Below are 22,723 nucleotides of genomic sequence, written 5' to 3' on the forward strand. Positions count from 1 at the left end.
AGAAAAATTCATTAAAGAAATCGCAGGGATAGGGAAACCCGAGCTTCCCAGTCCGCCCCAAGTGGCGGAGTACGCGGCTTCCCTTGGCAGGGAACCCGGCTGCGGCTGTCCCCCTCTCTGCTCCCTCCTCCTCCCCGCCCCCCGGCGGGGCACTGCTACTACGGCGATCGCCACCTCACGCCGAAGGAATGCTCAAAGTATGCACACGTTCCCAAAAGTAGACCTCCTTCACCGCCGGAGGAGCATACATCACCCCGTGGCAGCCGTCCACCTTCTCAGGCGTTTCGTAACCGAGTAAACTGAGAGCTGGGAACAGCCCTCTATTAAGTAGCCCGCGGCGCGGAATCTCTTCTCACTTGGCGAAGGCGAACCGCCCCAGACGCGTCCGCGCGCCGGCAGCTGCTGGCTCAGGCGGTCTCCACTCGTCCTGCCGCGCCCGCCTCTCCTCCTGGGATTCTCCTCCTCCTCCTGGACTTCCCCGCCGCTGCCCACGCCTCGGCGGCCGCTAGGTGCTCCTGGAGCGCAGCGCCTATCGCCGGGGCGTGTGGGGGCCACACCGAGCACCAGCTTCTCCGACGCCAGGAAGCCGCTGTCGCTGCCTCTACCTCACCCTGTCGCCGCCGCCTCAGGTCAGCCCGGTTTCTGTCCCCTTTCCCCTACCCCATCATTCCTACAGACAACTCGGGAAACGGCGTCTAGCTTGCACCTTGCCTGGAGCGGTGAACAATCCTGGGCGAGGACAGTTTGGACTTGTAATAGTGTACATGGGCTTGAGCTTTGCCTTGTATCCTGGGATTTTGTGATTTTTGGGGGGTTTTTGAGGGAGAGGGGAATGTTGCTTTTCTTAAGAGCTGAGCAAGGTTTTGTGCGCGCGAAGCATCCCGTTCAGTGTTTCCGTTTCTAGAGGAGTTTCATCTGTGGAGGCTGTCGATTTCAATGGAGGGCGCACCGGGTTCTGGGGCGGCAGGGCCCTAGTTATCTCGCGGCTGTGGCTTTGTCGGGGAGGGCAGGCTTGCGGCGGGGGCGCTGGGAAGGTATTTTGATGACGCACGGTGCGGAATTCTTTGGAGGGCCCGCTGAGTGCTCTGCAGCTCGTCCAGGCTGCACGGGTGTGTGTGGCATCTTGAGACAGATTCCTAGTGGAGTGTTCTGGCTCCTTTCCTCCCCTACCTTTCAGCGCATCCGAGATGGAGGGTTAGGCCCTCACTAGGGTACTCATTCTTGGCGGACTTTCCCCAGCTCCGGGAGAAAGCCCCTTTCCAACTCCCTCCCTGTGCATTGGTGGAGGCCCTATTCGGGGTCTGTGAGATCTCTGCGGCGTTTTGCCAGTCAAATATTAAACTTGTGGGGATCAGAAAGCGTGGGGCGCCCGACTGGTTCACCGAGCGGAACAGGTACCTCCAACAGGGCGTCCTCGGGAGCCCTCCAGTGACCAGTTCAGGGCTCCTTGGGACTCTGAGCCAGGGAGACTCTCGACCCGGACTCGGTAGTCTTCTAATGAATGCTGGGGAAGGATGGGACAGGAAAGGAAGTAAACTCTAAGCTCTCCTTTGGCTAATGCCAAGGTCGTGGTGGGTGGAAGAGGAGGTAGGCGACGCGCACGCGGTGTGTGTGTGTGAGAGATTTTCTTTTTAACTTGACGCGGGAGTTAAGGAGTTGGGTTCTTCCAGCGGGGAATTGGGAGGGGACGAGTTGGCAGAAGGGGACGAGTCCACTTAGCCCCAACTCCCATCCCAATGAACTCATTTTTATTCATGAGGGTGAAGTGAGGGGATCCTCGCTGCCACGTAGGGGCGGCCGCTTTCAGATATTTATGTCTGAGAATGTTCAATGAAGTGTTGCTAAGCATTGAAATGAATGTTTTGGCTAAAAAGGAGAGAAAGCGTTTTCTTTTTTAAAACATATGGACGGGATGCTTGGCTGGCTGGCTGAGCTCTAACTGCGTTTCGGTATCCCGGCGCGAGATGATTCATTCTTGCTTCTAAGTCGGGAAACCGAAAGGTGGCGATCGAGACCCAGCAAAAGTGTTTCCACTCAGGTTTTTGTTGAGTTCAGCTATTAAAAACAAAAAAAAATCTGCTCACAGCTTTTCGGTGGGTCGATTGTTCGCCTTTAACTTTTCGCAAGCACGACTGCCAACTGAGTTGGAAATTATTATACCAAAGTTAAGGCCAGAAGATTGGAACAATGGGCCAGTCTCACCTCTTGCTTTTCACTGATGTCGAAGAGGGTTAGAAATGTCAAACAGTTGTTAATTAGGAAGAAAGAAATTGCTAGACCCCTTAGATACCTAGGGCAGTGCCAAAATTTTAATCTCGGCTTCATAAAAAGGAGCTCTAGGCAATTTGGCACGCCTGCTCACCAGACATTTAAAATACAGTTTACACACAGGCTGAGGAAAGCTGCCCTCATGCTTTGTGCCAGTAATTTGGAAAGTCATCGTTGGAGATTGTCAGTTTCTTTTCTCAAAGAGGCCTCGACCTTTGGCTCATTTTTGTATTCCCATTGCAGGACAGTCTCCTATCCCCCTCCATTTTTCCTGAGGCCTAGGCTGTTGGCTTATAATTTATGTACCTCAGACTCAATTCTTTTTATGTTTTGCCACTGGCAGCTTCCCAGTTCAGTTCCTTGCTAGTAGCTTTTGCCTTTGGGTTGAACCTTAGACTGTTTTGGGAGATTCCATTCTGTAGACATGGGTTAAGTACCTACTGTGTGCTGGGAAACCACAAAGATGAATAAGATTCTTTAAGGAATTAATAATGTAATTACAAAATTAGAAAAAATCAGAACAGAACATATTCTCCTCTGGGGCATATATGCTTATAATCTTCCAGCTTAAATAGTTAAATACAAAGATTATTGTTGATAATTTTTATTTAAAAACACCTTGGAAAAACAGACAAAGGTGTCTTGCTTCTTCCATTTTGCTGTCCTTTTTTGTTATTATGTATTTTGGAGTTGTTTTTCCCTCATCTCAGGTAAAAGATTTATCAGATGTGAAAACAACACAGTTAGCAGGAGGGTCAGGTTTTAGCTGGGCCTTACATTTTTCTGTATAATCCATTTCAGATCTTAAAGAGCTACATATTTGAAAGCAGAACAACATGAAGAAAAAAGAGAATTAAAAAGGTTTATTATACTTTTCCAAATTACCCTGAGACCACTAAAGTACAGTTACCTAAAAAGTTCAGCAGCTAGGAAAAAGCAGCCAAATAAAATCCCCAGCTGGAAGAGATATTTAGTTGAGTGAAGGATAAAATGACCTCTGAATTAGCCATTACCCAGGCAGGATGAAGTCATGTGGGGGCTGGTAAGGCCTTCACCCGGGATGCTAAGCAGGACCAGTCTCCAGCTTCACCCAGGATGCTAAGCAGGACCAGTCTCCAGGAGAACAGGACCCTTTTTAAACTTGAACTTCCTCCTAGGGCCATGATTAAACTTCTGTAGAGGAACTTGACTTCCACTGCTTCACAATAGGCCCATTATGTGCTGGAGTAGGCCTTGTGGTTATTAAGGCAGATCTGGTCGGGTTCTGGACTAGGTCCAGGCTCCAGTTCTAACCTGGTTCAAGGCCTGCCCAGATCCAGTTTTGATGCGGTTACTGCTTCCTCCCGCAGAGCTCTTCATGCCGCTGTAAGCTCGGAGGCCGAGGATGCGGACCAGGCTTCCCCCAGTGCTTGCCGCCCTGGGCGCGGCCCTGCTCCTGTCTTCCATTGAGGCAGAAGGTAAAAGGCTCCCTTCCCCTTCTCCGAGTGACAATGCAAAATTCGAGAAAGGAAAAAGCACATCTTTCTTGCTTCTATTGCTTGCTCTGTTTTCCCTGCGCTTCGTGCTCTCTCCGGTGATTTCTCTCCTCCAGAGAAACGCCCCTTTCTCCTGAGGTTTGTCCATTTCCCAGCTCTCAGGTCCAGCTCTTTTGTATTCTGCTTAATGTATTTCATACAGTGCTGTGTGGTCTTCTTGAACTTGTCTCTGCGGTGTGCTGTCCACACTGCCACCTGCATTGCCGCCTAATGAGAGGACCAGCCGCCCGAGAGGGGGCGACGGCTCTAATCATCTCAACCAACAGGACACCTCCGGGTGGCACCCAGGAGCCCCGAAGAGCGGGCGCACTCGCTCGCTTGGCTAGTAACCAACCACCTGTCTCGGGGCTGCGACCTCGGTGACAGAACACAATAAAAGACTCCAACAGCGCTGGCTCTGCGCCTCTGTGTGCTTTGTGGGGAGCTCAGTCGGCGGGGCGGATAGTGCGGGCAGATGAGCCAGCAGCCAAGCGCCCTGGGGGATGATGGCTGGCAAGCGGAGATCCGGGACCCCGGGTGTTCGCCTGACCTAGGGTCGCGGCTGTCCCTGTTTGGTTCGCAGGGCTCCAAGGCGTGTGGCCTGGACTGCCCCAGCTCAGACAGGTTGAGCCTGGGCCAAGGTTTCCAGCCTGGGAAGCGAGCGCGCACCGGAGTTGCTGGGCACCACCTCCAGTGTCTTGCCTTTGCTCCTTGTGCCTCCCTCTGGGAGAGCCCGGTGCGTCTGACCTCCCCGCGGAGGCGGTGGGGCGCTCTGAGATGGGTTTCCAAAACGGCGCCCTGTGGTTCCTCCTCTAGAAAATGGAGGGCTTTTGTTAGATGTCCCACCCAATTTTATTTGTTGTGTGCACTTAATGTCTTAATTTCTCAGTGTTCATTAAACAAGCCAGTTCTATATGTCAACCCCATGGCGACTTCTGTGGTCCCTCAGTTGTCATTGGAGACCTGAAAAATTAGTTTTCTTATTCTGCAAGGTAAATGGGGTAATGTCATGAAAGATATCTTTTTTTTTTTTTTCCCCAATAAAGAAATACCCTTGATGAAGTTAAGGGAGAAAAAAAAAAACACTTCTGCAAGTGACAGCTGTGGAAGTTCTGGGTTGAATTGTGCTTTTTTAGAGGCTGTGAGAAGGTATAGTTGTTTGCATGATTATGCCGAGATTTTCAAGGTTTCTATAGTGTTTGATTTTCTACTTCGAGACTACAGGTTAAAAAAAAAAAAAAAGATTAGGGGAAGCAGAGTGTTTCCAAAATGTATGGCATGTTTAGAAAAGTGACAGAAACGTGCTGACTTTTCTTAGCTGATAAATATTTTATGAATGTAGAGTCTTTTCAGAGGGACCTCTGTGAAGTAATATTAAGATGAGGTTGCTTTGAATGTTCCTTTCTATGTCGTTGTTAGGAAGGAATTTTATTTGAGGAACTTCTGGAGGCCCTACTACAGATATTTTTAGATAATTCACTGAAGTGGCCCATTTATTGCTCATTAAGAAAATAGTTATTTGAAAATCAGAAAGAGTTGAGAATTCTTAGAAAAAGAATTAGGCTGGAAATGATGTAAGTGGAAAAAATTGATTCGGAATTAGATATTAGCTGGTTAGCAAAGTGCGGTTAAAAAGAACAGCTTACTATCTACGTTTCTGATTATTCCCATATTATATTTTATCTTTTAAATTTGTATTTATTTCCATATGGTACAGCTCTTTTTTTGCTTTCTTAAACTGTGTCTTTTCTTGTATCCCATCTCCTTAAGTTAGTATTTAATAATTGTATTTTAATAGGATTCATGTTTTGGCCTTATTCTCTAGTTTGGCATGGTCAAATAGAAATATGGTATGAGCCACAAATATAAGTCACATATGTAACCTACATTTTTTTTTTTTTCTGGTAGCCACATTCCAAATGGAAAAAGAAATAGGATAAATTAAATTTTATAATGTATTTTATTTAACCTAAATTATTTCATCATGGATTCCATATGAAAATTATTAGTGAGATATTTGACTTTTTTTGTACTATGTCTTTGACAATTGGGTGTGTATTTTATACTTGCAGTGCAGTTTATTCTTTAAATTATTTTTATTTTTCCTGAAACAGAGTCTCGCTCTGTTGCCCAGGCTGGAGTGTAGTGGCTTGATCTCGGCTCACTGCAGACTTTGCCTCCTGGGTTCAAGTGATTCCCATGCCTTAACCTCCTGAGTAGCTGGTACTACAGGGGTTTGCCACCATGCTTGGCTAATTTTTGTATTTTTAGTAGAGATGGGGTTTCACCATGTTGGCCAGGCTGGTCTTGAACCTCTGGCCTCAATCGATCCACCTGCCTCAGCCTCCCAAAGTCTGGGATTACAGGCAACACTGTTTATTTTGTACTGGCCACATTTCAAGAGCTTGATAGCCCCACATGTCTGGTTGCTCCTGTGCTGGACAGCACAGCTCTGGTGTTGACTCCTAAGTGGTGCTAGGAGCCTTTGAAAGACTAACAAAATTTGTGTCCAAAGCCTTTCTGGGGACACTGGGCTGGGACCAGAATTTCTTTGAAATATTTCTGTTGGGGGCATTTCAAAATTTCAACTTGGGACTTTATTTGGTACCATGCCATTTCAATCTGAGTCCCAAAGTAGCCACGGTTACGTTTCTTTTTCTTTCATGACTCACACTTGCACTCTTACATTCATACTATTTTATCACCATTTTCTATGACCTCGATGTTTTGTATATTAAAAACCCAATACCTTTTTGAAAACATTAATTAAAATGTTTTGGCATTCACTTTTTGCATTTCTTCCTTTTTATAGTGGTAATATTTTTGTCTTGTTTTTCTTCTGCTTATTTGTATTAGGAGCTATATTTTTCATACTATGTTATCTTGTCCTATAGAAATAAGAGTGGAAATGATTTTTTTCACTTCAGTATTTATAATTTTTAGCCACTGTATAGACTTTATCAACTGTATCACTGCATAGACTTTATCAGCCATATCTGAGTGGCCTAGAATGTATGAATTATTTTTGGTTCATGTATCATACAGTGTGTTAATTATCCTGTAGAAAATTTAACACTTTGTGTTTAAAGGTTAATGGCCAGTATTCCCTGAGAATTGGACACTTTTCTAATTAATCTAGGATTAGAGATGAACACAGGTTTTGTGAAAAACAGAGTGTTAATTTTGGTTAGTCTGATTTATAGTTTATAATATATAATAAACAATTGAATATTATCAATTCATCTGTGAGTTGTGGCTATAGCTTTGTCTTGTGTCTAGGTTAAGAGACTACTTTGTATATATTTCTATAATCCTATGTCTAATTTGTGTTATAACAGAAATTTCAAACTAGAGGCTAACATAGAGATCGTCTATTCTACTCTCATTTTCCAAATGAGAAAATGAGGCCCAGAGAGGCTGAATCACTTGGTCAACTAATGCACCTACTTAGATATGAAAAACAGACAAGACCCCAGTCTTCTAGTCCTAGGTTAGTGCTGGTTTGGTCACACTGTGCTTTCTTTGTGCTTAACAACTGGTTATTCCAGAAAGTTTAATGAGAGGACACATTTTATAATGTGTACAAAATAATCTGTAGCTTATTCTAAAATATTATCTTTTCAACTGGTTATTTATGGTACCTTGAAAACTCAAATGAAATGAATTTCTATATCATGGCAAAGATCATTAAATTTATACTAATTTTGCTTGGCAAACATAAATTAATGCCTATAGGATATAGTTAACTCATCGCATATTGCACACTTGTCAAAGTTTCTACTATTAAGGTAGTATCCTTTCCAGTGTTGTTATCACAGATATCAAACTAAAGATCTTACTAGTTCATCAAGATATTTTAGTAGTGTATTCTTAGCTTTGATTTATCTATAGCACATTGTATATACTTACCAATACTTATTACACTCCTCTACTCCTGCTCATCCATTTTCTCACCTGTCTATCCATCCTTGTCTTCATTCATCTCTGCAGTGGCTGGTAATTTCTTGGACATAGCCCCTTTTTGGGTGCCTTATTAAAAATGTTTCAAAAAGTTATATATCAAGATGGACACTTTAGTTTTAAATACTTGAACAAGTGTATAAAGTTAATATACCAAATTCCATCTATATCCGAATTGGAGATAACTGAATACCACATATTTATGTATATATGTATAATAATATGTAATATGTATAACATATACACATATAATTACTCATGTATACATATAAATCAGTTCCATATAAATATTGTTTATATTTACAAATATATGTATATATTAAAAATATGTATATATTAAACCCATTTATGTCTAGTGTTCCATTATTGGAATGCTAAGCATGTGGCAGTTATTTATATCCTACTGCTCAAGGTTGTTGCCAAGGTCTGATTACAAAAATTCAAAAAATTGCAACCTCAGGCATAAATGGTTTAAAAGCAACTACTTATAAATATTGTTTTCTAAAGTTAATTTTTGATGGAACTATTTCTTCTACTTTGCATCTAGTCTAGTACAGTAGAAAACTGTATGTTTTTGTAGTCAGACCATGGAATCCAAGTGTTGTTGCCTATTGGCTGTGTTAATCTCTCTGAATTTCACTGATTTATCTGTAAAGCAGGGATAATAAGGCCCATCACTGGGTTCTTACAAGGAAAAAAGTGGCAACACAGTAACCAGCTCTCTGCCTGTTATAGAGGACACTCAGTAAGTGTCAGCTATTATTAACATTCCCAAAATGTCCTAAATCCTGTTTATGTAACAGGATTTATGTAGCAAAAGTTTATGTAACAAAAATCTCATCAGAATGAGCCTTTCTTAGCATAGTATTTTGATAACAAAAAACATTATTTTGTAAATATGAAATTAAACTATGAGTAAAAAATACTTAAAATTTTAGTCTCTTCACTATCAGTATTCAGGTTTTATGAATATATGTAAGATTGTTATTTATTTGTAATTTTCATTCTGTTTCTCTTGGTTCGGATTCTTATCCTATGCATCTATGGCTCTTTGTAATTATAATCCACATGCAGCTGGTACATAATTGAAAATTTCTGGGCTAGGAATGGTGGCTCATGCCTATAATCCCAGCACTGTGGGAGGCTGAGGCGGGCGGATTACCTGAGGTTGGAACTTCAAGAGCAGCCTGACCAACGTGGAGAAACCCCATCTCTAGTAAAAATACAAAATTAGCCAGGCATGGTAGAGCTCGCCTGTAATCCCAGCTACTCAGGAGGCTGAGGCAGGGGAATCTCTTGAACCCGGGAGGCTGAGGGTGTGGTGAGCCAAGGTTGTACCACTGCACTCCTCCAGCCTGGGCAACAAGAGCAGAACCCCGTCTCAAAACAAACAAACAAACAAAAACAAAAAAAAAAAGAAAATTTCTAGCATCAGCATTATCAGCATTGTCTTAGGGAACACTTAGACTCTGTGATGATGTGATGGTGTTTATGAATTATTTTTATGTAAAAGAAAATATTTCCAAATTAATAACGTACATTTTTTAGCATTGATTTATGTTAACATGGGTCATACACTCATGTCTGCTTTATTATTATTTTTTCATGAAACAAAACAAACAAATGTGCAAATAGAACGGCAAGCCTGAAAAGCTGTACATGCAATAAAATTGGCCAGAAGAAAAGTGAAGCAGGCTGTCTGTTGTACCCATGCGGGTTGGCCATTCTTTCCTACTTTGATTCCCACATACCACAGTTTCTATGAACACCTCAAGATCCTCTGAAATGTTAAAGACTTTTCCCCACAGTCAATTTTTCAGTTTATCTGGAATCCTGGTCATTTGGATATCAACAAGGGGGGCCGCTGCTGCCCTTCAGCAGTTTTAACCTAATGTCCGCTGCTTCAGGTCATTTTCCTTCCAAGGTTGGTGGTACTGTTTTTCCATGTACTGATTTTTTTTTAAAAGCATGCTCAGGCCAGTTGTGTCTGCCTTTGCATTAAATTTGTCCTGAGCCATTGCTATTGGAACAATATTTTATAATGATATTCTTAATGCCCGTTGTCCTATTAACATCTGTTGCATGCATGCTATACTAAGTGATGAGTACAGCTAAACCTCAAAATATGATTAAAGACTGAAGAATGTTGAGTAATTAACCATGCATGTAGATTAATAGTCTAATCTCACTGCCTGTGTATGGATAGTAAGAATATAACATTCATTCCAATACTAGTGTATCCAATAAAAATAAAAAGCCATCTCCTATAGTTGGAGGCAGCAGTCCACTAAAGCAAATGTTTGCTTAATTATTTCCATTAAAACATGTTATTAATATTACATAAATCTTTAACCCCAGTTAAATTCTGTGACTCATGTCTCAAAGCTACTATGTATTTTAATTGACCTTTGGAAAAACCTAAAAGGAAATTGTAATCTCTCAAAACAGATGCAAAAATTCTGACTCACAAGGAATACTTTCAGACTAAAACATTTTAAGAAGAGTGTGGCTGAAAGTCATCTTAATTCATTGACCTGTTTCAAGAGTAATACTTTTTAATTCATCAACCATGCACTGACAGTGAGTCAGTACAATGCTGCATGATGAGGCACGAACATTGTAGAGAGAATATCATTATAAAATATTTAGGAAACGTCTTTGTGTAATGACTATTGTACATGGAGGCTTTTGTTCATTGTGGGAAACTAAAAACAAGTCAACATTTCATTGACACATGCATGATGCTGTACAGTTTTGTATGTAAACTATTTCTTTCTGTACTTTTCAGTTATTCCTGTCATTGACTTTTCCAAATTTTTATGCGCAGTCATGTCTTCAGATCACTGATCCTTCTTCACTGTTTTCTTTAAGTTCTGTAAATAAATGTCCATAAATATACATTGATGTTGTCTTTTCATAATTAACCATTGTTTTGTAAAGGACCATACTGGCATTTTAATCTAAAATGCCCTTTCTAGTATGGAGTATACCTGCTGCAAAGGAAATAATAGTGTTGGTTTACACCCTGGAACATTCAGCAAGCTGGTGTAAACAGGCAGAATATTAGTTTTATAAACTTTTGAATATCACTATTTATATGCCTACAAATTATTAACATCACTTATTTTTGAATACTTGCCTATGAATATGAATATACATTTAAATGTATATTTCCTTGTCAGATATAACTGTTTCCCATGATTCCTCATTTTCATTAAAATATATTTTTCATCTCTGCTACATATTGAGATTCATCAAATAACAATGAATAATTACAAGGCAAATAATGCAGAGAATGAACCAAAACCATCATTGATTCTTGTCCATATTATGGGAAAAAACGTATTATGTCAATGTTTTGAATTAACTTCTCTGGTTGTAAGCAGGTTGTGATTTAGCATGCTTGTTCAAAATGCACTCAGCATGTATCGAAATTCCTTTAATTGTTATGTGAATTGTTTGCATATGTGGTTATTATATGTGATTTCATTGTACTTGTATGTACTTGTATCCAAATATGTTTCTATTATGCTTGATTTTGCTGGCCATTCTTGAATGACCTAGCAACTCAAGAATCAAAAGTGTTTTGTGCTGTCTTCTCTAATATGTATACTCTCTGATGTTTTGTCAGCTTTTAGTTTTATTATCCAACAACATATCTTTTATATTTGTTGGAAACAAATTTATGCAAAGACAATTTTAGAAAGCTTTGCTTAACACAATTCTTTATTAATTAAATTGACCATTTTGTGACATTGAAAACCTTAATAATATAAACTCTCTCTTTTGCAGTTGACCCACCTTCAGACTTGAATTTTAAAATTATAGATGAAAATACTGTTCATATGTCATGGGCAAAACCAGTTGATCCAATTGTGGGTTACAGAATAACGGTGGACCCTACAACAGGTAAGTTTTGAGGTGGGGGTTTTAGGACAGAAGCATCAAGATGATGTAATTCAATCTCCACCTCTTCTCCCATTTCATCATGAAGAAGCTGAGCTTTAGGAAGCCTGAGGGATTTGATCCATGTCACCAGACATTTACTGAACTCAGGTTTCAGATTTCCAGCCTAGTAGCCACTATTATATTTTAATGTTATTGAGTATAACATGTTTTGCTGTGGTAGGCTGTTCTTATTAAAATTTCACTCTATTTTTACCTGATCAAAATATTGTTAGTAATCTTTGATCTTATAAAATCAAATCCTCGTTCCTTGGCATTCTTCTTGAATTACTTAATCTTTTCAGCATTTAAAGTATCAGCTGATGAAGTAAGTTGTTACACCTTACCCAGTGTCCTACACATTTCAGTATCCAGGAAACATCATTCTGTGATAATGGTAAACAACCATGATGACAGATAAGAATTTACTTTGGCTAGGTGGATTCTGTAGACACTAGGCTGAATCCTTGGAAAACAAAACTTGTTTTGCTTGTTCTCAGGCATTGTCTTTAGTGTTAATAATGTTGCCAAAATGTGGAGAACCAAACTCTATTGATTAATTTTTAGTTCTAAAATGGAATGAGAAAATGACCATTTCCACTAACATTGGCTAAATGGTAAGAAGAAGTCTTGACTGGCTGACAGTAGAGATGGAAGATGTCAACACAGCTTATTACTAGAACTGTGTTTATTTATCTTTTAGCCTTTAAAAATACTAGTGATTTTACATACTGATTTACCAGGAATGTAGCTTTTTTAAAAAAGATGATTTAAAAACTTAAAAAGGAGTCAAAAATTTACTTTTTTCTCTTTGAATCTTTCTCCCCAAATATATTTGCAGTTAACTTATTCATTCCAAAGCAGAAAATCAGTTCTAACAGGGTCCATACAGTTTCCAGCTGTTGGGAATAACGGACACCCAGCAATTCCAAAACTGACACTGGGACTACCCAACCTGGCAGAGTCTGAGTGTCTTGATGTCCTCTGGGGATCTTGGTTGGTTTTGCATATTCCACCTGCAAACCAAGAGCATTTTTCAGCGGTCTGTTGCACCTGCTATCTTTCCTAATTATTTATATTTTGACGAAAACAATATAATTAAAAATATCATCAGGCATGTAATTCCCAGGAACCACCGTATTTCCTGATTGAATTGAGAATTAACAGAATCTAGAAGGGAGTACATAATTGCCAAAATATAAGTAAACACCTAATATACTGGACCTTGAAATATTTGATACCTGCTTAAGTCAATGCAGAGGTCAATGTTACCAATTAAGGCATGTAGCCATTTGAGTATGGAATATGCACTGCTTCTACACAGATTTCCTACTAGGGGTTGGTCTTAACCTCTGGGGTTTGTTTTCCTTGAGTTTATTTTCATCTCTTATTTCTCTCTCTCTGCTGTCCTCCAATGCATAATTTAAAATTAGATTCTTTTTCTTTGTATTTATAAAACTGTTATCTCCCATTAGTTTCCAAAACCAATGAAAGATTTTTAGTTCGATATTCTGGTATACCTTTAAACTAGAAAAGTCTTGAATTCTCAAACAAGTATTAAATATGATTGTAACAAAAGAAATACCAGTCCATTTATTAAATTTCTAAAATTCAAAATTTTAGTTTTGGAAGGCAGTAAAAAAAATAATGATTTTTCCTTTTTATATTTCCAGATGGGCCTACTAAAGAATTTACCCTTGCAGCTAGTACCACTGAAACTTTATTGTCAGAACTTGTACCTGAAACAGAGTATGTGGTGACAATAACTTCATATGATGAAGTGGAAGAAAGTGTACCAGTTATAGGACAACTAACAAGTAAGCATACATATAAATTAAAATACTTATATCCTTTTTATTTTGCAGAAAGGTTTTCCTACTTCAGATTTAATCTCTTGTGATACAGAGTTAATTTATACCAGTACTAACTATTTTTTCTGTTATCCTAGTTATTAGTGGACATGAATAATTCATTCCTGATTTAGAACTCTGGTCTCTGGAAACAGCAGGAATGTTATAAATGAAGACCATTAAAAATGTTAAACTTTGCTGGACAACAATGTGAATATCTTTTTGAAATATCTCAAAATGTCACTAAAATAACTTACTTGCAAGGGAATGATTATCTGGCAGTATTCTCTGACCAGCTGGGCAGGACCATACTTTTAAGAGACAATAGCAAAAACTAATATAACACATTTATTCTATTTTAAAGAGAATGTCTGCTTGGGTTCATTTCCTTTTGTAATAATAAAGTTTTAACTTAGTTCAAACAGGTAGTTCGACAAAGCCAGTGGAGAAGAAACCTGGAAAAACTGAGATACAAAGTGAGTGTTTCTCATACTATTTTTGCTTAGATTCATGGAAGTGATAAATATAGGATAGAACAAATGTTCCAGTTATATACATAGATTGATCTTACTCCTATATTAATTTCTATAAGCTTTATCTAGAAGGAGCACAGACAATGTAAGAATAATGTATAACTAAGCCATTATAACTCAAGTTCTGACATTCTAGCCAGTTTTTCATTCTATTTACTAGATATTCTTTTCAATGGGAGAGTTTGAAATTATGTGTGTTCAGCCTTTCCTGCAGGATTTTGGCAATAGGTGAAAACAAAGCATATTTTAGGACTCAGCTCGTTTCTCAAAGACAAACTGATAGCAGTAGGTGGTACTTAGGAATATATGAGAAATACAAGGCTGGAACATGAGAGGATGCCCTCAGCTAGTGTTCAAAGCAATACAATTGTCATGAAAATACTTTTCTAAGTCCATGTGTATGTTATGCTCCTCTCTAGGTTATTTACATGGCCTTAGTTGAAAAAGTTGTAACCTTTTTCAGAGTCTCTGTAACACACCTCTTATAAATTGGTGCATTTGTAATAAGATGAAAGCAATTTTATTTAGTCTAGATCTTGTAGTTATTAGCCTCCTTTTGTCTTATATTGCTTTGTCTGACTCATGGGGATAGATCCTTAGGGGATTTCTTGGACTTCTAATTTTGTCACCTTCTAAAACTTGCATTTATGACCTAGAATGACAATAAAAAGATTATAAACACAAAAGTCTCTTTATCTGGAAATATTCCCTCCAGACCACTGTTTATCATTATTTCAGATGCTAATATTTTCAACAATTAGTATTGATTTTAAATTGAAGTATTATGCCAAGTATTGACTTTTTAATAGGCTTGAACTGACCTATTAAATAGTGTGCAAAACTTATTTGAGAATACAACTTGTATTTGGCTTGCAAAATTTTCCAGCACCCTCTCCTTCTCTTCCTAGCCAAATACTTCTTTTATTACCTACCAACTGACTGCAAGGACAAAATCATCTTCAGAAAATTCACTTGGTATTGCATTACAAATACAGATTTTCATAAAACCAACCTGACCTCTACCATAGAGAGAAGGAAAGATAATATATTCAGTTATAAAAGCTGATCATTGTGTTCTGATAATTTCAGAATACCACATGGATTTTTAACTTTTGAATAAAAATAATTGTTTACCCTCTTTGTTCACTAAAAGTAGGTTTTAATTGTCAAATTTAAACATATTGATAACTAGGACTAGATATTTTGACTATTTTGCATAATTTTATGCTTGTTTTTACCTCAGTTAGGCTCCCTTAGCCCTCTAGACTAACCCTAATACAAACTTTAGATAATGATATTGAAAAGTGCAATAGAATCTTAACAAATTAGGTCTTCAACTCAACTGCACTTCCTTGAATGGTACAGCAATTATTTTGTATTTATTTGTTGATAAATACCAAGGAATAAAAACCCTTTGCTTGTATTTCTTTTGTGTGACTCCTAAATGTTTTATAAAATTTGTACTTGTAAAGAAGAGTGAGGGTATAGTTTATAAAAATGGATAGGTTGATAGCGCGAATACTTGGACTTTATGCCCCTGGAGAGCAGGTTATAGATCTATGTATCTCTTTTTGTATAATGTCTCATATAGCAATTTAAAGACATCTAGTTCCATGAATTCATCTTGATAAAGGAATTGAAAATGCTTCTCTGTGTTGTTAGTAAAACTGTATATTCGTTTGTGCATGTGGGTGAAGAACAATCGGTGAATATGTTCTAATGAACAGAACGATTTAAGGAGCCGACATTCTTGCAATGTTAGCGTGTATTGATGAGCTGATTTAATAAAACATCATTTAAAAAGATATCAAATGTATTACAGAATGCTCTGTCAGTGCCTGGACTGATCTGGTTTTCCTTGTGGATGGCTCTTGGAGTGTGGGAAGAAATAATTTCAAGTACATTTTAGACTTTATTGCTGCTCTTGTGTCTGCTTTTGACATTGGGGAAGAGAAGACAAGAGTTGGAGTTGTTCAGTACAGCTCTGATACCAGGACTGAATTTAACTTAAATCAGTACTACCAAAGGGATGAGCTTCTTGCTGCAATAAAAAAAATTCCATATAAAGGTGGCAACACAATGACAGGTATGTTCTACAGATTTCTTTAAAGTTAAAAATAAATGAAATGTCTGTTTCAGTAAGAAATGACACATTGCCTAGTACATATTAAATATTTTTGACATTATTCGCATAGTTTTTGACTTTGGAAAAATTGTGTAGTACAGAGTAAATGAACATGTTTCTTTTCCCTTTAGGGGATGCCATTGATTATTTAGTTAAAAATACTTTCACGGAATCTGCTGGGGCAAGAGTTGGCTTTCCTAAAGTGGCAATTATTATTACGGATGGAAAATCCCAGGATGAAGTGGAAATTCCAGCAAGAGAGCTTCGTAATGTTGGAGTTGAAGTTTTCTCCTTGGGTAGGTTAAGTTCAGTTAATTATTTCCATTTTACAACTCCTGCAGTGTACTTAATGTTTAGGAAGATGAAATATTGATTCCTTAAGGAAAGATGCTATTAGAAGTGTTTACTGCATTTTTATAGTGTAATATTAAAGACTTAAATTCTCTTTAAGTAAAAATTCTGCTTATCTATTTCCCTTATATAACTCCCTTAGCATATGTATTTAGGAAGGTGGTATTCACATTCTTTGCCAGCTCTCTACTTTTCAAAGAATGCTGGGCCAGTGATTCTAATAAAGATCCTCCTTGTATTATCATTAAGTGTTTTTTATGTGTTTCCTATATTATGTAATACTTGAAGAATTCAGAGGGCTCCAGCTTATTCAGGACTCTGGAAGAAAAAAGTATTATCTTTACAGATGGCAAAGACATGTGATGGTATGGTTGGGATGAAAGCCCACTCTGTTTAACTAACCATTTGTTTTCCTCTTTGGCTGGCCACTCTATGCCAAATTACAAAATGTTTTTGTCATCTGCACAGTTGCACATTCGTTATGAAGCAAAGCAATCTGGCTTATGACTTAATAACGATTTGAATATGTCTTCAGTTGTGAAAGACAGAGAAAACGAAGAACTCCTCCAAGTCAATTGGCACATTTCCCATTTCAATATGTCCTTATCCTTTTGTTTCAAAGGCATTAAAGCTGCAGATGCAAAAGAACTCAAACAAATTGCCTCCACACCTTCACTGAACCATGTTTTCAATGTGGCCAACTTTGATGCAATTGTGGATATTCAGAATGAGATCATCTCCCAGGTGTGCTCAGGTGTTGATGAACAACTTGGTGAATTGGTTAGTGGAGAAGAAGGTGAGTAGACTGTGTAGTATTCCCCATGTGTTAGTCTTTTCCATTGTTTGAGTATTTATAGTTTTATAGTTATCTTAGAAGTAGACATACTTAAATGTTTCTTCCAGTGATTCTCCAATTGTATACTCCATTTGCATTGTTTTTTAGCAACTCAATTTGTTGATACCATTTGCATTGTTTTTCCTTCCAGTAGAACATTCAATAAAATGTATCATTGCAAAGTTCTTAAAAATTTTTTTGGGAGTGACAAGTTATGATTTACTCTTTTGTTTAAGACTCTTTTGTGTACATTGAATGTCTGTCTAATTATGCTATTATGGTACTTGCTTTAATTATCTTGCACTCTGATTTAAACGTTGATGGGCTGGAAAGACATTTGCAACTTAAAATAATAAAAATGTTTCTGTTAACTGGCTAAGAACAAGGGTTTTCTATCATTATGCTCTGTGTAATGTTTTGAAAGCTTTTAAGAATATTTCAAAGGTCAGTCAATGTGATCCTTCCATTAGAAAATTCTCCCATTTCTATTAGTTGTTACTTCTAAATACATGGGAGAAAGAAGAGACATTTCAAAAGCATCCTTTTGAACACTAAAAATAACAACCTAAAACCTTCATATTTTTCCATCATTGTTCTCCTCTCAGCCTGAGAATCGTTAAGTGATTAAACATAAATTCTAAATAGTGACATCTTCAATTGTACAAACTCTTTAATCTCCAATTTCTGAACATTTTGTCAAAATGTTCATTGGTCCTAATTCTGTCTCAAAACTTCTCATTACTTCATGGACTCTCAATCTTTTCCTTTGTTTTACTGTCTAATGTCTAACCTTTTTGCTTTGTATTATTATAAAATCCATCTCATTCACCTCCACTTTTCTCTGATTACTTCTCTTTACTCAATCTTTTAAACAGTTTAATTCTTCCTGGGGTGTAGTTGCATGTATGCAAGGGTAGGCCAAACTTTTTTTCTGCCACTGTTGGAACTTTCCCTGTGTAGGGGGCGCTGGGGCTGCATCACAGGTGTTCACATTTCTCTTTAGTGTCTTTTCTCTTCTGCTGGACTAACCTGAGGCTTCTCTCTTCTGCTGGACTAGCCTGTACTGCCTCTGTATCCCTCAGGTTTGGCCAAATTTCCATGTGGCATCTCTGTGGCTTCCCTCCTACTACTTTTTACTGAAATATAATTTTAAAATATATATATATTTAAAATTATTTTCATTTTTTAAACTTTTAAGTTCAGGTGTACATGTACATGTTTGTTACATAGATAAACTTGTTTCAGGGGGGTTTCTTGTACAGATCATTTCATCACCCAGGTATTAAGCCTAGTACCTATTAGTTATTTTTCCTGATACTCTCCCTCCTCCTACCTTCAACCCTCCAAGAGGCCCCAATGTGTGTGTTGTTTCTCTTTATGTATTCATGTGTTCTCATCATTTAGCCCCCAGTTATAAGCAAGAACATGTGATATTTGGTTTTCTGTTCCTGTGTTAGTTGGCTAAGGATAATGGCCTCTAGTTCAATCCATGTCCCTGCAAAGGACATGGTCTTATTCTTTTTCATGGCTGTATAGTATTCCATGGTATACATGTCCCACATTTTCCTTATCCAGTCTATCATTGATGGGGTTTTGTGTTAATTCCAAGTCTTTGATATTGTGAGTAGTGCTGCAGTGGATATACGTGTGCATGTATCTTTATAATAGGATGATTTATATTCCTTGGGTGTATACCCAGTAATGGGATTGCTGGGTCAAATGGTGTTTCTGTTCTTAGTTCTTTGAGGAATTGCTGCACTGTCTTCCACAATGGTTGAACTAATTTACACTCCTACCAACAGTATATAGGCATTCCTTTTTCTCCAGTACCTCACCAGCATTTGTTATTTTTTGACTTTTTAATAGTAGCCATTCTGACTGGTGTGAGATGGTGTCTTATTGTGGTTTTGATTTGCGTTTCTCTAATAATCAGTGATGTTGAACTTTTTTTTGTATTATTGTTGACCACATGGATGTCTTCTTTTGAAAAGTGTCTGTTTATGTCCTTTGCCCACTTTTTAATGGGGCTGTGTGTTGTTTTCTTGTAAATTTATGTTCCTTATAGATGTTGGATATTAGACCTTTGTTGGATGCATAGTTTGCAAAAGTTTTCTCCCATTTTGTATGTTGTCTGTTTACTCTGTTGGTAGTTTCTTTTGAGTTTGTTTTGCTGTGCAGAAACTCTTTAGTTTAATTAGATCCCATTTGTCAATTTTTGTTTTCATTGCAATTGCTTTTGGCATCTTTGTCATGAAATCTATGTCCTGAATGGTATTGTCTGTTGTTTTCCAGGATTTTTACAGTTTTGGGTCTTACATTTAAGTCTTTAGTCCATCTTGAGTTAATTTTTTTATATGGTGTAAGGAAGGGGTCCAGATTCAATCTTCTGCATATGGCTAACCAGTCATCTGGGCACAATTTATTGAATAGGGAGTCCTTTCCCCATTGCTTGTTTTTGTCAGGGTTGTTGAAGATCAGATGCTTGTAGGTGTTCAGTCTTACTTCTGGATTCTCTATTCTGTACCATTGGTCTAGGTGTCTGTTTCTGTACCAGTACTATGCTGTTTTGGTTACCACAGCCCTGTAATATAGTTTGAAGTCAGATAGCATTACACCCCCAGCTTTGTTCTTTCTGCTTAGGATTGCCTCAGATATTCGGATTCTTTTTTGTTCCATATGAAATTTAAAATACTTGTTTCCAGTTCTGTGAAGAATCTCAATGGTAGTTTATTAGGAATAGCGGTCAATCTCTAGATTGCTTTTGGCAGTATGGCCATTTTAATGATATTGGTTCTTTCTGTTTATGAGCATGGAATGTTTTCCATTGTCATCTCTGATTTCTTTGAGCAGTGGTTTGTAGTTCCTCTTGTAGAGATCTTTCACCTAACTAGTTGGCTGTATTCCTAGGTATTTTATTCTGTTATTCACAACTCCCACTGTGAATGGGAGTTCGTTCCTGATTTGGCTCTCAGCTTGACTGTTGTTGTGTATAGGAATGCTAGCAATTTTTGCACATTGATTTTATATCCTGAGACTCTGCTAAAGTTGTTTATCAGCTTAATAAGCTTTTGGGCTGAAACTATGCAGTTTTCTAGAGGGGTTATGTCATCTGCAAACAGGGGTAGTTTGACTTCCTTTCTTTATATTCTGTTGCTTTTTATTTCTTTTTCTTGCTTGATTGCTCTGGCCAGAACTTCCAATTCTATATTGAACAGGAGTGGTGAGAGAGGGCACCCTCATCTTGTGCTGGTTTTCAAGAGAAACGCTTCCAGCTTTTGCCTATTCAGTATAAACATCATTTTTGTGTGCTACATCTGATTTTTTCTTTTGAGGAGGTGATGTGTAAATTTGGGCCTTTTTACACACACACTTCTTGCAGGTTGATTTGTAAAAAATTAGAACTATATCTTCTGGGAAGTTGATTCCATTGACAAATCCAGAATTTTGATATCGTCTGAAATATATTAAAATACTTTATATTAACAGTCAAATGCATGACTATGCTCTATGTTGAGTAAGGATCACCATTTTTTAGAGGATTGATATGTGTGTGTCAATATGCATGTTATAAGTCATTGTTTCCCCTCTGTTTGGTGGCACTGTGAACATAGTTGAACTTTTTTTCTTACCCTGAAACTAGTGAAAATAAAATTGTTTAAAATTATAAGAACTTGTCATTTAAGAACTACTAAATGTTTTATCTTTCTCGGCATATTATAAAGCATCTTTTAAAGATTCCACTTTTGTGATGTCATTAAGAGAGAAAAATTCCATAAAGAATTGAATGAAGCATTGATTTAACAAATATTTATCAAGTGCCTACTTTGGTACTTGAGAATAAAGACAATGAGTGAATACCAAAACCAGAATGGAAATCTTAGTTTCAGAGAAGAATTAGGCCTGAGGTGTGCCAACATTAATTTCTTCCAAATACTTTCTTATTCCATTAACTTCTCAGCAATTTGACTAAAAGCCAAGTGTCGAGCCACTTTTGGTTTGATAGGGACATGTGAAATTGGAGACTGAGGAGGTTATTGGGCAACTCTTTTCAATGTATTCAGGATTAATTTGAATAAGGAGATTTGAAGGTCCAAACCTAAAGACCAAATTAATAAGGTTACATCTCGCTGTTATTAATCACTGTCTGCTTGTAACTTTTTAGTTGTTGAGCCTCCTTCAAATTTGATTGCCATGGAAGTCTCTTCAAAATACGTTAAGCTAAGTTGGAATCCATCTCCTAGTCCAGTGACTGGCTACAAAGTCATCCTCACACCAATGACAGCAGGAAGCCGACAGCACGCTCTGAGTGTGGGGCCTCAGACAACCACACTCAGTGTTCGTGACCTCTCAGCAGACACAGAATACCAGATCAGTGTTTCTGCCATGAAGGGAATGACATCCAGTGAACCTATCTCAATAATGGAGAAGACTCAGCCAATGAAAGTACAAGTGGGTGAGTTAATGTGTGCATCATGTGTTTGGAATATGTGAAGGTCTGTTTGACAGAATGCCTTACTTGTTAGGACTTAGTTTTGAATGAAATATTTGCAGTAGTTTTTTTTTTTTTTTTTAAGAAGCATGCTTACTAAGAAAGCTAGCTATGTATATTTTAATGATGAATGTGTATTGAAGTTTAATGTACTTTTTTTCTCTTTACAGAATGCTCACGTGGTGTGGATATAAAAGCCGATATTGTGTTTTTGGTTGATGGCTCCTATAGCATTGGGATTGCAAACTTTGTTAAAGTTAGAGCCTTTTTGGAAGTTCTTGTAAAAAGTTTTGAAATTTCACCAAATAGGGTCCAGATTAGTCTTGTCCAATACAGCCGGGATCCTCATACTGAGTTCAGTTTGAAAAAATTCACCAAAGTGGAAGATATAATTGAAGCAATAAACACCTTCCCTTACAGAGGAGGATCTACAAATACTGGCAAAGCAATGACTTATGTCAGAGAGAAAATATTTGTGCCTAGCAAGGGATCAAGAAGCAATGTGCCAAAGGTCATGATTCTTATCACGGATGGGAAATCATCAGATGCTTTCAGAGATCCTGCGATAAAACTAAGGAATTCAGATGTTGAAATCTTCGCAGTCGGTGTGAAGGATGCTGTTCGCTCAGAATTAGAAGCTATTGCCTCTCCTCCCGCAGAGACCCATGTGTTCACAGTGGAAGATTTTGATGCTTTTCAGAGGATATCTTTTGAACTCACACAGTCTATCTGCCTTAGAATTGAGCAAGAATTGGCAGCTATAAAGAAGAAAGGTTAGTAGACTTTGAGAGTAAAAGTTATTTCTTCCTGAACAAAGCATTTTGGTTTCTAAAATTGTAGATTATGTGCTTCT

At 38.0% G+C, this 22,723-nt stretch overlaps 1 protein-coding gene across 3 annotated transcripts in view; it reads left to right on the top strand.

Annotated features, from left to right (window-relative positions):
* Positions 1-354: 354 nt before the first annotated feature.
* COL12A1 (collagen, type XII, alpha 1) overlaps positions 355-22,723 on the top strand; it is a 120,905-nt gene continuing 98,536 nt past the window's right edge. For 2 of the 3 annotated variants that reach the window (XM_011942947.1, XM_011942946.1), the window contains exons 1-10: positions 355-629; positions 3,618-3,725; positions 11,535-11,651; positions 13,361-13,504; positions 13,954-14,013; positions 15,893-16,156; positions 16,327-16,491; positions 17,169-17,342; positions 21,544-21,834; positions 22,041-22,643. In XM_011942947.1, the coding sequence (XP_011798337.1) occupies positions 3,653-3,725; positions 11,535-11,651; positions 13,361-13,504; positions 13,954-14,013; positions 15,893-16,156; positions 16,327-16,491; positions 17,169-17,342; positions 21,544-21,834; positions 22,041-22,643 (1,891 nt within the window). In that variant the 5' untranslated portion in view covers positions 355-629; positions 3,618-3,652. The remainder of the gene's footprint in view (positions 630-3,617; positions 3,726-11,534; positions 11,652-13,360; positions 13,505-13,953; positions 14,014-15,892; positions 16,157-16,326; positions 16,492-17,168; positions 17,343-21,543; positions 21,835-22,040; positions 22,644-22,723) is intronic. The other variant, XM_011942948.1, reaches the window with a different exon arrangement.

Source organism: Colobus angolensis, unplaced genomic scaffold, assembly GCF_000951035.1.
Source record: "Colobus angolensis palliatus isolate OR3802 unplaced genomic scaffold, Cang.pa_1.0 Scaffold213, whole genome shotgun sequence".
Classification (NCBI taxonomy): Eukaryota; Metazoa; Chordata; class Mammalia; order Primates; family Cercopithecidae; genus Colobus; species Colobus angolensis.